Here is a 15,138-nt window from a genome sequence, read left to right as displayed (position 1 = left end):
ACTTGTAGTTTGTCATGAATAGTGATCTTGTGGCTGGCGCCTGCTATTCTGGTGTGCATTATTTTTGCATACGCGTAATTCGTGAATTAAAATACAAGTAGTGTATAATTATGGTTTGCAAAAGAAGAACAGAGATTAATTAAATTACATTTATTGAGCGTTCCACGTGTTCCGCATACTAGCCGCTAAAACAGGATTGCAAATGTCAATATGTCAGGATCTCGGCCTTAATTTCCAACAGAGAATGGTAGGTCGTTTTGAAATTTTATTTAGATTTTCTTTATCTCTAATAAAGTCTACTGGAATACAATTAAATTTACTGAAGGTATCACACCAATGCACTCTGAAAATAACCACAAAGCTAAACTGCAAAACTTAATAAATAATTTCAATATTTATATTGAATATTATAACAATTAAGAATTGTGTACTAAGTATACATTACAGCTTTGTAATACAATACAACTGAAAATTAATTGTTTTACAGTCTGATAAGAAATAATAATGTGTAATATGATTTTAGGGCGCAACCGCTTCACAGTTGGAGAAAGATATTGGATCAGAGCAGTTTCCACCAAATGAGCATTATTTTGGTTTAGTTAATGTGAGTAAAATTTAACATGTTTAATTTTTATTTGAAATTACTAAGTCATCATTAATGTAGCTTATTTAAGTTTAACCTTAAGCTACCAAAAATAATGCCAAACGGAAAAATGTGTCCAGTAACAGTAACATTCTCTACAAATGTACACTGTCCTTCTATTCTATTTTTTTCACTTAGCGCAATTTAGTACATTACACTAAACTTTAGTAGAGATAACTTATGAAATCCCATAAACTATCCTCTGAAACCTTTATCAATTTCAATAAGCAATTAAACTATTGGAGTCTTTTAAATGTAAACAGTTAAATTCATTAATTAAGTAGCATTGAAAACTTTAAGTATTCATAATTTTTATCTCTAAATAAATTATGTATAAACTAATATAATATAAACTTTATATTACAGTTTGGCAACACATGCTACAGTAACTCAGTTCTTCAAGCTTTATACTTTTGTCGTCCGTTTAGGGATAAGGTTCTAGAATACAAGGCTAAAAACAAAAGAACTAAGGAAACATTATTAACATGTTTGGCAGATTTGTTTTATAGTATAGCAACACAGAAGAAAAAAGTTGGTTCAATTGCACCAAAAAAGTTTATTGCTAGGTTGAGGAAAGAAAAAGGTGAGCTAACATCTGCAAACCTATTGATGAAATTTATAAGGAAAATTGCTAATATTAGCTGAATATAATTAATTAATGTCTATTTCTGATGTGAAGAGAGATAAAAGAAAATGACACCTTGCTATTTTTTCAGAGGAGTTTGATAACTACATGCAACAGGATGCTCATGAGTTTCTGAACTTTCTAATAAATCACATTAATGAAATAATACTTGGTAAGCATGTTTGTTATATCTACATATGCTTATACATCTATAGCAAACAGAATGCCTTCTAAGATAATATACAGGCTAAATTTCAAAGCTTACATGTATATGTCACAGAACTTATTTTTGTGTCAATAATTTCCTGTATGCATATTTTTATTGCCTATCTCTATCTTTTTACTGATATGCCACATGTATATAATCTCCAATCTAATTGGATTGAGTTCAACAAACAATTCAATTTATCAATCATATAAATTAACCTTTTCCTCTATTGAAACATCAAATGGGATTTAACATACCTACCGTTAAAAGTAGGATTATAAAGCCATATATTGTTTGCATTAAATGAATAATACTTACGAATTACATAGGAAACAATTATGCAAGTTGAATATGCAGCTAAACAAAATGAATTTTTTGGAATAAATATGTATATAATTTGTTTTAGGGATGATCTAGAGTTTCTTTATTACAAACTAATATACAATATTGTTCCTCTTACTAATATAAATTTACTTTTTTTCTTTGTAAATTAGGATAAACACACCACCAGCGTAACAACTCTTAAAGCCTAAAGATATTCTCATATATGTTTTTTTCATTATTTTCTATTGATAGAAGCTTGCCAACACTTGGCACACTGGTAACACAATATTCATTTTTAAGGTGACCAGCACTTAGGCAAATATGACATACACAAAGAGATAATACAAATATTAATCAAAACAATAATAAAAAAAACAAATATTAAACAAACAATTAAAATTACAAAAACTAAACGTAAATCAATCTCAAAATGTGTATCCAGACCTAGCTTGTGTATGTGGGTAACACTGAAAATGTTTAGAACTGACCAGTTAGAAACATTGCTAATGAAAACTTTTTTTAAATTTAAATTTTTGTACTCTGGTAATAGAATACTTAATTCCTTTGCCATTTGTTTTTGTGAATTGGCGGAAAATCTAAAACTCTTGTTACACGTGAAAATGAACCTAACGTGAGAAAATTTTCGGTCAAACATTCGTTGTGGGTTTACTCAACAACAAAGCTATGATAGGCTGCGATTAGCATTTCTTCATGAAGCCTCATCTCGTGCCACTATTTACAATTGGTTTAACGAGTTTAAGCGTGAACGAGCAATCTCAATGATCCGCGTGACTTTAACATCGACTACTGAAGATAACATCAGTGCTGTGCGACGCGTGATAGAGGAAGATAAGAGAGTGACCTATCAGCAGATACGGGCAAGCCTAGGCATTAGTATGAGTCAAGTTAAAAAAATATTACATGAAAATTTAGGAAGCTTTGTGCCAAATGGATTCCTCGTACTTTAACCTACCACCCGAAACACCTTTGCATGGACTGGTGTCGCCAAATGTTAGATGAGTTCAAGGGCGGTGACTCATTCTTTGATCGGAAAGGTCATTTCGCGGCAATTGTTCTAGAAGATGGAAGGACAATTACTGCAGACTGGTATGTCAATCGTTGTTTGCCTGTTGTCTTGGAAAAAATTCAAAAGCAGCGCCCTCGAAGTACTCCGCAAAAAGGACTGTTGAATCTGTGACTATGGCGGGTGTCTAGATAATGAATCATCCGCCATACAGTCGTGACCTGGCGCCCTGTGACTTTCATTTATTCCCAAGACTAAAGATAAAATGCGAGGTATTCGCATTACGAGCCCTAAACATGCAGTGAAAGCGTACCAATATACCATAGAAGGAACCCCTAAGGAAGAATGGGCCCATTGCTTTTTCTCAGTCGTTCCACTGAATGCGACGATGTGTAGAGAGGAACGGAGATTACTTCGAAAAACAATAAAAGTATTGGCAACTTTCCACATTAAGCCGTTTATCATTTTCTAAACATTTTAAGTGTTACCTAGGTATCAGAATGATTTATTAATTTTAAATTTAACATATTATTACATATAGCTTTGCCTTTCAGCTGAACGCAATCAAAGCACGCTGAAGTTGCAAAAGACGACCGGTTCGGGCGAGAGTGTTACATGTAATGGCACTGTTCCACAGAACAGCGAGCCAACATGGGTACACGAAATTTTTCAGGGTACCCTCACTAGCGAAACTCGTTGCCTCAACTGTGAGACCGTTAGTAGTAAAGATGAGCATTTCTTTGATTTACAGGTTCGTAATGTATACAAAATTATTCAAAATTTATTATAATTCATTAAATAAAATTAATAGCAAGTCAACAACAAATTAAATCAAATTCAAAAAAGGTGTATTAGGTTATTAAGAACTTTTCTGGTGTATTTATAAAATATGCGTAAGTTGTTTAAAAGATTTAAGGCCCATTTAGATTGAGAGAGTTTCTCGTCTCCAAGGTACGATTATCGAAAGAATATAAAAAAAGTTTTTTCGTCTATACACCTTCACACCTCTCTCTCTCTCTCTTGTTTGACATTTGCTTCGCAATGGAAAATCTTTTGTCTCCTTCTACCATCTGTGCTCACCATCAGTACGTGAGGTTGTTTTAATTATATCTGCTCTTCTAACAAGAATTAATTAAACGAAACGGCAAAAAGATGTTGGGTTAAAAAAATTTGGTTGTACGATTTTCTGAGGATTTTCTTAAAAATTAATGCAAATAATTTTACTTTTAGCCCCAGCTCCGGTCCCCAAAGTTGATTTTTCTTCCTTTCTTGTAAATACTGACTTCTCCTTTTCTCCAATTATTGCACTTACTTCTTTGGGACCAAATCCCTCAACACAAAATTCTCTCGTAATTGCATTAAGAGCTGCATTTCCCGCATCACGGTTTTTATAATTTTTATTATCCGTGTTCCACAAACACTCAAGTTCAATGAACTTAATATTATCGGCAGCGCCAAATTTAAAGGATTTTTTTTGTCATTTTTAAGATAAATAGTAATCACTAATCTCGAAAGATATATCTCGCTCTCAAAACGGTTCTAACCGATTTGTACGATACTCGTATGAACATTAAAAAATGTCATATGAAATCGTGTTTATACTAGTCGAGATTCTCGTAAGTAAGGATCTTCTTACTAAACTGTCAATGTGTAAACAGTCGCAGGAAATTATCGCCTAGCGATATTCGTATGACATAATCGTAGGTGAGAATATGGTTTTTGCCTGTATGTTAATTGCTGGTGACAATCGCGTACGATTTCTCGCAACAAAACGTGCGAGAAACTCTCTCAATCTAAATAGGCCTTTATAGCAACTTGTCTGTCGACAATTGTATTGTTAAGTATCTGTACACACCAAAGCTGTACATTTTGCTCACTCAGGCCTTCTTAGTTATTAATAAGCGCGAGTATAGCTAGACACAGGCACTCTCTTCAGCATTTACATTACATTCATTTAGTATAAAATTATTTGATATACTTTGATTATAAATCGTAACATTATTTTAAAAAACATTCCCACTAAGCCTGGAACGATGCGTTTTGGTTCTTCGAGCCGGATTTGAAACAGCGTCCTGTGGATTAATTTTCCATTTAAAAGGGGATTATACAGTAAACAGTTTTTGCTATAAGCAGTACTTATACATTTTTGATTTCAGGTCGATGTCGATCAAAACACGAGTATTACGCATTGTCTAAAGTGTTTTAGTGACACGGAGACACTTTGTAATGATAATAAGTTCAAATGTGACAACTGTAGTAGCTATCAAGAGGCTCAGAAGCGCATGCGTGTGAAGAAACTGCCCCTTATTTTGGCATTGCATTTAAAGAGATTCAAATATATGGAGCAGTATAATAGGCATATAAAAGTTTCCCATCGAGTGGTCTTTCCTTTGGAATTGAGGCTATTTAATACGGTAAATACATTTTTGTTACGCTGTTCGGATAAAATTTGGTAAAAAAAAAATTTTTTTGTCGATGCTCAGAAAATTCGGACCTTTAAACCTGATATTCATCGCAAACTATCTATGTCATGCGTTTAACAGGTAGAATACGATAAAAAATTTTTTACTACAACAATTCGAAATTATGTGACCAAACTAGTTTCAGTTTCATTTGAATAACAAAACACACTAAACAATAATCAAAAATGAATAAATGAAGTACAATTTCAGTGTGTAATGTGTGTGTGCTGTGTTTGTATCTGGCACTGGCTCAGCATTATGATTGATTACTAACAAAACACACAAAACAATAATAAAAATGAATAAATGAAGTACAATTTAAGTGTGTAATGTGTGTGTGCTGTGTTTGTATCTGGCACTGGCTCAGCATTATGATTCATTACTAACAAAACACACAAAACAATAATAAAAAATGAATAAATGAAGTACAATTTAAGTGTGTAATGTGTGTTTGCTGTGTTTGTATCTGGCACTGGCTCAGCATTATGGCAGAATGACCACAACAGTTAATTTGCGCCTCAAACCCAAAAAAGAAAAATAATCTTATAAGAATAATTAAAGTAAAAAATTGTGTGTAAAAGTATATAGTTAATAAAAAGTATGTCTATAATTGTTACTAAAACTACTTTATACGTTTTTACAAAATACTTAGATAAATAAATATTTTTCAGCGGAGGAAGGATATTAATCCTACAATACGTCCATGGACGAGAAAATCTTATTGTTTTGATTTTTTTACGTTAACTATGCAAACGTATTAATGTTTACGAAACTTGTGAAATTTGTAAATAAAGTTGTATATAACTCCCGTAATTCAAATACGTATCACATGTGTACCATTAACAGTACTCAGTTTTCTCTCCATTATTAATTCGTTAAATATTAGAAGTATGTGACATTTGCAGTCAGACGACGCAGTGAATCCTGACCGGCTGTATGACCTGGTCGCGGTGGTGGTACACTGCGGTTCAGGCCCCAACCGGGGACATTACATCAGCATTGTCAAGAGTCACGGCTTCTGGCTGCTCTTCGACGACGATATGGTTGATGTAAGTTCAGACAAATAAAAGCTATTTTGTGGCTTGGTTAAATGTACTGAATGTATGAATGCAGTAAGAGTTATTAAATTCAATATTATAGCTCGGTTATCTAGAAAATATATAGTTGGTTATTACTTTGCTTGTCCTTTTTAAACAAAATTTTAAGACTGGTGTGACTTGATCCACAAAGTAATGCTCCATACATGACTACTGCATCTGAATTATAAACCTAACCAAGAGGATTGTTTTTTTTTAGTTATAATAATATTACTATTTTCGTTTTCAGAAAATCGACGCATCTGCAATTGAAGACTTTTATGGCCTAACCTCAGATATACAGAAATCATCCGAAACAGGATATATATTATTTTATCAGTCTAGAGATGCTAGCTGTTAAGTTTCCCTATTATAGTTTAAATTATTAAAATTAATCTAGGCAACTCCTGTTGATATGCCCATTTTGTTAAAGTTGGAAATGGCATATTTGTTTATTATTTTTGAATTCATCCAATTGTATATAATTCATGAATAAAAAGAAGTGAGTTAATTTTTCTGCTGTTTTATTTTTAAATCTCAAATCACAATTTTTAAATAGGGCATTTCTAGGGGCAATTCTATGAAATATTCTCAAGACTAGTTCAGGAAGACAAAAACTAGGCTTACTAAACTTAAATACACCAAGTGTTGCAAGAATCTTTGAGATTAATAAACAAGAATTTCAGGTGTTTTATTTTGCAATAAGTCTTATTGCTAGCTCACCCATATAAGCTCAGTTACAAAAGATAAGTTGATTGCTGAAGTGAAGAGTATTTTTTCAATAAAAAACTAATTTCCTTAAAAAAAATATGTATTTAGGCTACAAACTCGTAGGGAATAGGAGCAAGTAACACTGGTTTTTCACTGCCATTAACAATGTGTGAAGACCTGGGTTGCTTGGGTTGTCTCTTAAGGTTGACTTTCTTGCCAGCGGCTTTAGCTTCCATTAACAGCCTCTCATTTTCCTTAACACGTTTAAGGAAGTCTTCACGGCACTTAGAGTGCTTGACATGTTCAATTCTGATATTGATCCTCTTGGGGATGATTCTACCACGCACCCTCTTGTTTACAATCACACCTAGCGCATGGGCTGTAACATTGTACACTCTACCAGTTTTACCATGGTAAACTTTGTGTGGCATACCTTTCTGAACTGCACCATTTCCCTGAAAATTATAAAATGATTTACTAAATTGTACTATACTAGCAAAACCAACACAAAACAATTTCAGCAATATAACAGTGCAAAGATTCAAATGAAGCATTTTTAATAAGAATGATCATATCTAGTTTAGTATTTAGAACAACACATATTAATGAAAACAGAAAAATGTGCTTATGACGATGCTGATGAGGAGGTGGGGGATTACTAACCCTAACGTCAACGATGTCGCCGACTTTGTACACTTTCATGTACGTGGAAAGCGGGATAGCTCCATGTGTGCGGAACTTGCGGGAAAAAAGATCCCTAGTACTACGACGATAACCCTTGGAGTTCGTCATTTTGTTGCCTGAAATAAAGAACAAATCCTAGTTATTGGACGTACGCACGTGGCTTTAATATTTACATCAACGCATTTAACGGAAAGTGATAGATATTTGATTTCACTTTATATAATTTTATTGTCAAACATTTAACTAAAATACACTGAAATTCTTATATTTTAATAATATCCCATTTTTAATATACTTTAATAGAAATTCACCTTAGCTTGACAGCGCTTGGCTTTTGAGAAAGAAAAAGGCTAGGTTATATTGTCTATGCTACCTTGAAGTTTAAATGAAGTAGATAGTAAAACAGACGACAGATTGTATGTAACCCATAATGAACAGAATAAGAAGTTTAGTCAACGTTCAATTCTTGGACAGTAAGAATGTATTTTTATATATTTATGGTAAACTTAATCCGTAATGGTATTGATGATTGAAGAGTAAAATACAGAAGCAGGACTAAAGATGATATTCAGAGTCGAGACTTAGCTCAAAATATGACTCTTCCTTACGATTTCGACATACAGAGAAATCACGGTACATATCAAACATGATAAGTAATGATTGGGCAACAAAAACTGTACAGAACAAAATATAAGTTAAATAAAATTAAGTAATTAAGTGAAAAAAAGGAACTTTATATCAGGGTCAGCAACCGTATTATATTTATTGTACTTGTGGGATAATTTCGACAAACATAATATAATTTAAAAATTTATAAAATACATGATTAAAAAAACATATTATTTCTTTCCATTTATAGTCATTATTCTGATGGATACGATAATTTTTATCCATAATAACCAATCTATACTACTAAAGAGATAAAGTTGGCGAGGTTGGACGGAGTAATCTCTTTTTTTTAAATGTAATAGCAGGCAAACGGGCAAAAGGCTCACCTGATTAGAAGCGATACCGCCGCCCATGGACACTCACATTGCCAGAAGTCTCGCAAGTGTGTTGCCGGCCTTTCAAGAATTGGTACGCTCTTTTCTTGAAGGACCCTAAGTTGAATTGGTTCGGAAATACTTCAGTGGGCAGCTGGTTCCACATAGTGGTGGTGCGCGGCAAAAACTGCCTTAGAAAACGCTCAGTTGTGGAACGATGCTATTTTGTATTTTGCCTTGACGTCCGATAATGAAACTCAGCTGCGGGTATTAGACCAAAAAACTCTTCTGAACACACCCCATGGTAAATGCGGTAGAAGATGCAGAGAGACCCTACATCTCTACGCAACGCCAAGGCATCAAGCCGCACGGAAATGTGAGGCCGAATTTGCGCTTTATAGAGCAAGCGGTGGCCATATTTCTTGTAGAGGTGAGGATGGGCTCCGGGAATCTTCCTTGTGAATATCATAGGAACTAACTACAATAAAAGAATATACTTTTTGGTTATAGTTGGATTTGAAAAGTACGTAAGAGTTAACGGATAAACAAAACCGTTTCTTACGACCGCTGCTTTAGCATAGAGAGATATATGATTTAGTTTTAGAGAATTTCATAATCGTTCAAAATCAATAAACTAATAATTACAGCAGCACAAATAGTCTAAATTGAAACAAAGTGAATATTTTAGATGTCATATATTCGACTCTCTCGATATCTATATAATGTTATAGATGCTTTGGAGAGAGATCTATGTTTGCAACTTTATCTGTGGATATTTCATGTTTGTGATTTGTCTTTCATTTTGATTTTTCATTGAGATTTTGATTGTATTTTGTGTACATTTTAAATTATTTACTTATATGTATAATAATGAAAAATTACGAACTTATGGCATAACAGCTTAATACTATCAAAATGAATACACCGATTGATAATATTATCGTAAATCCATGTCAATACACACCCGTTTATATCATTGAAAATCCTACTGTTTCTCAGGTTTATTTTTTGTACACAATAGTATTTTTATGTCTTATAACAGATAATCTTTAATTAAAGAAACTATTTATTGCAGACGACACCAATTGTTGTGACTACATCAGCCCAAAAACCACAACATAGCAATTTAAAAGCGTTTTATGAAAATAGCGGTAAACTGGAAAATAACCTCCTGCAGCGCAACGAGAATATAAAGACTCCACGAATAATCAAGAAAGTTGATAATAATGTGATTGGAAATAATTTGAAATTAGCAAATTTTCTTATGGCAAAGAATGAATTTAAAATTGAAACTGTTTCTGAACAGCCATCCATTCCTTACAATAACATTGTATTGAAACCATTGTTTGTTACAAATACTCCTAGCAGTACTAACATACAGCCCACACTTCCCAAGTTAGATGTGCGGAGTAAAATTGTTCGAGTTAAAGACATCCCGATTGCAAAGCAAAAAAACAGAAAAATATTGCCAAAGATGACACCAAAAGAGGAGTATGTTTACTTTAGTAAAAGAGTAGGAGTATGACTACTTTGTCAAAATATGAATTTAACTAAACCATTTTATATTTTTAGAACTATTGCAAAACCATCAAAGACTACATCTGTACAATTAATTAAATTAGGCGAAACCTATCATTGGTAAGTTTCTTTGCACCATTATCGAGTAAAGATGAACTCATGAACACATGTATGTGAGATCACATAATGTGTCAGAATTTTTCAAAAATGTTAGATTAATTCAAAATAATACATTATTTATTTATCATAAATATATCTTGACAGCTTATTCACAGTTTTAAGGAAATTTATGTAATGTTTTACTAACGGTACTACTTAAAAACATATATACATATAATGACTAAGGATTTTTATGATATTATCCACTTCTAAAAAATAAATCTTACTTGATATTTAAAAAATCTGGCTGTAAATTTTATTGTCTATGTATTATATATATTATTCTTGAAATAATCTCAATTTTTTATTTACAGCCTCAATGATCTTAATGATGAACAGATGAAAAAAGTGAATCATGCTCTAAAGATTTTTAACAGCCCAAAGAACCCTCCAAAAGAACTATCTTTCGATCCTGCCACTAATACCCAGTACATATACAAGTAAGAATAAAAAAATTGGGCAGTAATTTTTATAAGTTGTGCACTTTTTTCGGTTTGCTTAGATTTGCCGAGACTATGAGTAGTATAATAAATCATAAAGTGAAATATGTATTATGTTTATAGAGAGTGTATTCTATTTTGTACCTTAAATTATAAAGAAATGTTGTATCTTTTTTAGAGTTCTGTCACCAAAAGATATAGTACCAAATAATAAAGATAAAGAAGTATTAAAGCCTAAGAAACCAGAGATTAAAAAGGAAATAAAAAAAGTAGAAAAAATTGTACCTGAAATTGAGGAAGAAGAACCTGTAATTCCCATTGAGGTAGAGTAGTAAATCATAGTGATAAAAGTAATTGATGTGTTAAGAAATCATTTGAGTAAAATTAACTACTATTAACCAAAATATGTATCTAAACTAGAGCTCCTGGGTTTTGATTTCCAGCGAACTAATATTACTTTCAGGTTAGAAGAAGGCAGAAGGCTGATCGCCCATGGATTAAAAAATTGGTATAAAGAAATGTAATTGCCCCATTTAGGGATTAAGGAATATCACACAGTACAATTAAACAAGCTGAATTTTTAATACAATACAATAGGAACACTTTTTTACTTATATGAGCTGTTTGGTTTTTAGACAACAATCACGAGGAGTGGAAGAAAAGTAAGGTTGCCAAAAAATATTTTGCCAGAGGAAACCACACTTCAAAAACCTAAGAAAAAAAGTGGCACTATTGTAACTTGCAATCAGTGTTCTTTGGTAAGTTTTTTTATAACTTTAATGCTTAATTATAACTGAATGAAATCTGGTTCAGGTAATTAAACATATTCTATCTGAAGTGAAAATGTATATAATTTTGTAGAAGTCTAATAAAATATGTATATATTCCAGCAATTCAACAGTTTGTATCGTTTAAGAAGACATTATGATCACCATCCAACCCATGTGCCAGCACCTGGCCATACCAATCTTTTCCATTGCCTTTTGGCTATAATTAAAACTGGAACTGAAGATGAGCAAGCCAATATATTTCTACAACAATTAGAACAATTTATAGCCAAGATAAGATCTTTGATCCCTTGCTTCATCAAAAGTGACAGTTTAGTAGGCAAGTTAAACACAATAGGCGAAGATGTGGCAAAGTAAGTGTTCTTATGACATTGAATACTTCTTTTATAGCTTATGTAAAAGTCTTAGTGTACAGATTAGAGGGATACAAACCCACACAATAATAATAATAATAGGGATAATTTATTCAAAAATCAATACAATTTTCTTTTCAGTTTATTTGGGATTGACCCAGGAAAATACAATTTAAATGTAAGTGCATTAAGCTGCAACAAAGATAAAGATGGCCATTGTCAACATAACCCACCACCACCACATGTCACTTCAGAAGCAAGCCCATTAGATAGCCATAAAGGGGCTGTCGATATTCCTCAAACAGATGACTGTGCTAGAAATAATTCTGCAGATAAATGGCCAACTGTCAGCAAAAGGTTGGAATCCCGTAAAAACCCTGAACAAGGCACTGCTAAGAAAATTAAATTGAGTGATGCAAAAGTGCCTCTCGAGCAATGTGAACTTGATGATGTAGATATCGACGCCTTTTTTAGCAATACCCACAAGACTGAAAGTCCAATGGATATTAAAACTGAAACACGAGAGATTGACATAAGTGATCAACTGCAAACAAATCTGAATCAGGACCTTAAGAAACACCATTTAAAATTCCATAGTACACATTTTGATATCCGATCATCTCCAATAAAACCAACCTCAACAGTGTTCACAAAATTTCAAATAAATCCAGAAAAATTACCAAAATTTGACATGCAAGAAATACAACCTTTAATAAATCAAGAAAGTTACACTGAGCAGGTTCATACTCAGCCAAATATAGTCCCAAGTCTGGAAATTGATTTATTTACTCAAAATAATTCTTTACCATGTAAGGAGATGTCTGATATTAGTCTGCACTCCTCAAAAGACTGGTCTCTTAAATACATGGACAATGAAAGTAATATGAATTATGTGAAGGCTGATAGTATAATAAATGATAGTACAGATTATTTAAAATCAAATGGATTAATAGAGCCAGCTTTATTACATGTAAAAGATGACTCAAAACTAGAAAATGGAAATGCTCATGAAAATAATCTAAATGAAAATCTATCTCATCAGGATTCAGTTTTAAGCCTACTCTCATACCCAGAAGCAACAATACGAAATAGTACTGTAGATTTTAGTCTAGATTTATTTAGTTTTAGTAATTCATAGTATAAATTACCTTAGATAATAATTTTTAAATGAATTTTTTTATTTTTTTTTTAGAAATTAATATACAAATTTGAATAAATTGTCTTATTTAAAAATTACTAGATTTCCAATATAACGACGATAAAGAGAGATACCAACATATATTATGAGTAGAAACCCAGTTATAACTTCTATCTTCGTAACTGAATAATAAATTTAACTCCTGCATACTCCCATTACACTTACAACTTACTAAGCTAATATCTATACAAAAGGTAAGAATGTCTTTTGCTACCATCTTGCATTTCATATTATCTGCACTTATAGGAATTTGTTACAAATGAGTCATTGAAAACTCAATCACTATAACCAAACATAGCACAGTTGCTATAATAATAATATGAAATTTGTACTAAAATATGCTTTCAATTTAAAGTAATTAGATTTAACATCTCTAGCTAAGTGGTTGCTGCAACCAAGGTTGTAATAAATGAAATACACTATATTGACAAGAACAGATTTATATTAGAAGTATTACCCACATATTAACTTTCTATGTAAATCAATAATAGTTGCAATTTGCTACTTAAATTGTAACAATTTAATAATACCGTCAAAATCTTTTACAATGACATCGTTTTGAACAACATACTGGTTATATTGACCAAAATCAAAGGTCCTGGCTGAATTCTATTGTATAAGGTAGTTAATAACAATGTTAGTCCCTTCGATGTTGTTATAACAGATTTTGACTGTATAATAGAGTATTAACTTCATAAAAACAAACAATTTTTCTTACTAACATCAAAAATCTTTATTATTAGATAAATAGAATCTAAGATTATGAAGACAGAAAACAATACAAAATTTACTTGCAGCATAAATCTTTAAGCCTGTAATACAGGCCTTTCATTTTTTGCCTCAAGATTATCATTGGTTAGTGCATAGCCTGTACCTCCTCTTTGCAGTAGAATAATATCTTTTTCTTTCAATTTATCACCTGTGAGTGGGTGAAGCCAATCCTTCTTTATAATTTTCTCAACACACTCCATGGTAACAACATGACCTGTAGTTCTGAAATGGTTGGTATTAATAAGTTATACTAATAATAATTTCTGATAAAGCCAAAGATAATTATAAAACAGTAAAGGATTTCACCTGATAACAGCACATGGCACAGCATTACTCAGTATATCATGAGTGATTGGACACATATACCTGTTCTCTTTTGCTATCAAAGATTTTTTGTCATCTGGATCCTTTACTAAGGTCCACTTAACTTCAATAAGATCCTTCATTTTTAAAGGTTTACTACTTAGAGGACAATACACTGTAGGATCTGGCTTTTGTAATTTAGAAATTTTTGCATCTGGTAATTGTGAGGGTATCCAAAAACTAGGCAACTGTTTATGTTTCCCATTAGCAAGGTTTGAAAGAGAGCTTGATTGATGTGATGCCTCTGATTTTGCTCCATTTGTTATGTTCTTTTCTCTATTCATGAATTTTATTAAATTTGCTTCTCTTTCAGCTTCTGCCAGTTCCTTTTTTTCTTCATCTTCCTTTTTTAATTGCTTTTCATAGTTTTTTAACTTACGTGTGTATTCCGTTTTCTTTGTTATTATGTATTCCAGGATGGCTTCTTTATCAAATAAAAATCCGTCTTTTGTAACCACTGGATTTCTACAAGGCTGCAATGTGAGACTACAGCAATCAAAGCTCTTTACCGAATCCTTTCCAACTCGTTCACTCTGCGTACCATATCCCGAAGCTGCAGCATCTTTCTTTTTTTCGTGATATGTATACACTGCACCTGCTGTGCAATTTCTAGCATGCCTCGTCATTTTATTTTTTAATTATCAAACAACACAACAATTATCTACAGTTCAACAAATATCTATCAAAACGATAGAAAATAAAATTGTATGTTTTCAATTTTATACACCATCATGTCCATCTCCAACAGTGACAGACGACAGTAACTATAACTGATTAATGATTTGTGACTGACAGTGTAGGCCGTCTG

The 15,138-nt window shown here is 32.3% G+C and overlaps 4 protein-coding genes across 4 annotated transcripts; 2 read left to right on the top strand and 2 right to left on the bottom strand.

Moving 5' to 3' along the window:
* LOC123711957 (ubiquitin carboxyl-terminal hydrolase 46) lies at nt 1-6,877 on the top strand. Its single transcript, XM_045664834.1, has 8 exons — nt 1-247; nt 524-604; nt 1,010-1,226; nt 1,360-1,440; nt 3,379-3,575; nt 4,981-5,238; nt 6,192-6,335; nt 6,613-6,877. Exons 1-8 carry the CDS (start codon nt 203-205, stop codon nt 6,721-6,723), a joined length of 1,134 nt encoding a protein of 377 aa, XP_045520790.1. The 5' UTR covers nt 1-202; the 3' UTR covers nt 6,724-6,877.
* Nucleotides 6,878-7,155: 278 nt separating this feature from the next.
* On the bottom strand, nt 7,156-8,162 carry LOC123711958 (60S ribosomal protein L21). Its single transcript, XM_045664835.1, has 3 exons — nt 8,069-8,162; nt 7,737-7,873; nt 7,156-7,528 (listed from the first exon to the last, which is right to left on the bottom strand). Exons 2-3 carry the CDS (start codon nt 7,863-7,865, stop codon nt 7,178-7,180), a joined length of 480 nt encoding a protein of 159 aa, XP_045520791.1. The 5' UTR covers nt 7,866-7,873; nt 8,069-8,162; the 3' UTR covers nt 7,156-7,177.
* Nucleotides 8,163-9,558: 1,396 nt separating this feature from the next.
* On the top strand, nt 9,559-13,167 carry LOC123712468. The gene is made up of 8 exons (XM_045665567.1): nt 9,559-9,739; nt 9,816-10,231; nt 10,313-10,378; nt 10,732-10,857; nt 11,036-11,180; nt 11,493-11,615; nt 11,748-11,998; nt 12,140-13,167. The coding sequence occupies exons 1-8, from the start codon at nt 9,656-9,658 to the stop codon at nt 13,134-13,136; spliced, it is 2,208 nt and encodes a 735-aa protein (XP_045521523.1). The 5' UTR covers nt 9,559-9,655; the 3' UTR covers nt 13,137-13,167.
* Nucleotides 13,168-13,635: 468 nt separating this feature from the next.
* Nucleotides 13,636-15,138, bottom strand: LOC123711829 (nitric oxide synthase-interacting protein homolog). Its single transcript, XM_045664655.1, has 2 exons — nt 14,274-15,138; nt 13,636-14,189 (listed from the first exon to the last, which is right to left on the bottom strand). The coding sequence occupies exons 1-2, from the start codon at nt 14,954-14,956 to the stop codon at nt 14,003-14,005; spliced, it is 870 nt and encodes a 289-aa protein (XP_045520611.1). The 5' UTR covers nt 14,957-15,138; the 3' UTR covers nt 13,636-14,002.

This window comes from Pieris brassicae, chromosome 7, assembly GCF_905147105.1.
Source record: "Pieris brassicae chromosome 7, ilPieBrab1.1, whole genome shotgun sequence".
NCBI classification, from domain to species: Eukaryota; Metazoa; Arthropoda; class Insecta; order Lepidoptera; family Pieridae; genus Pieris; species Pieris brassicae.
The sequence above is the reverse complement of the archived record's forward strand: the minus strand, read 5'-3'. Positions and strand labels throughout refer to the sequence as shown.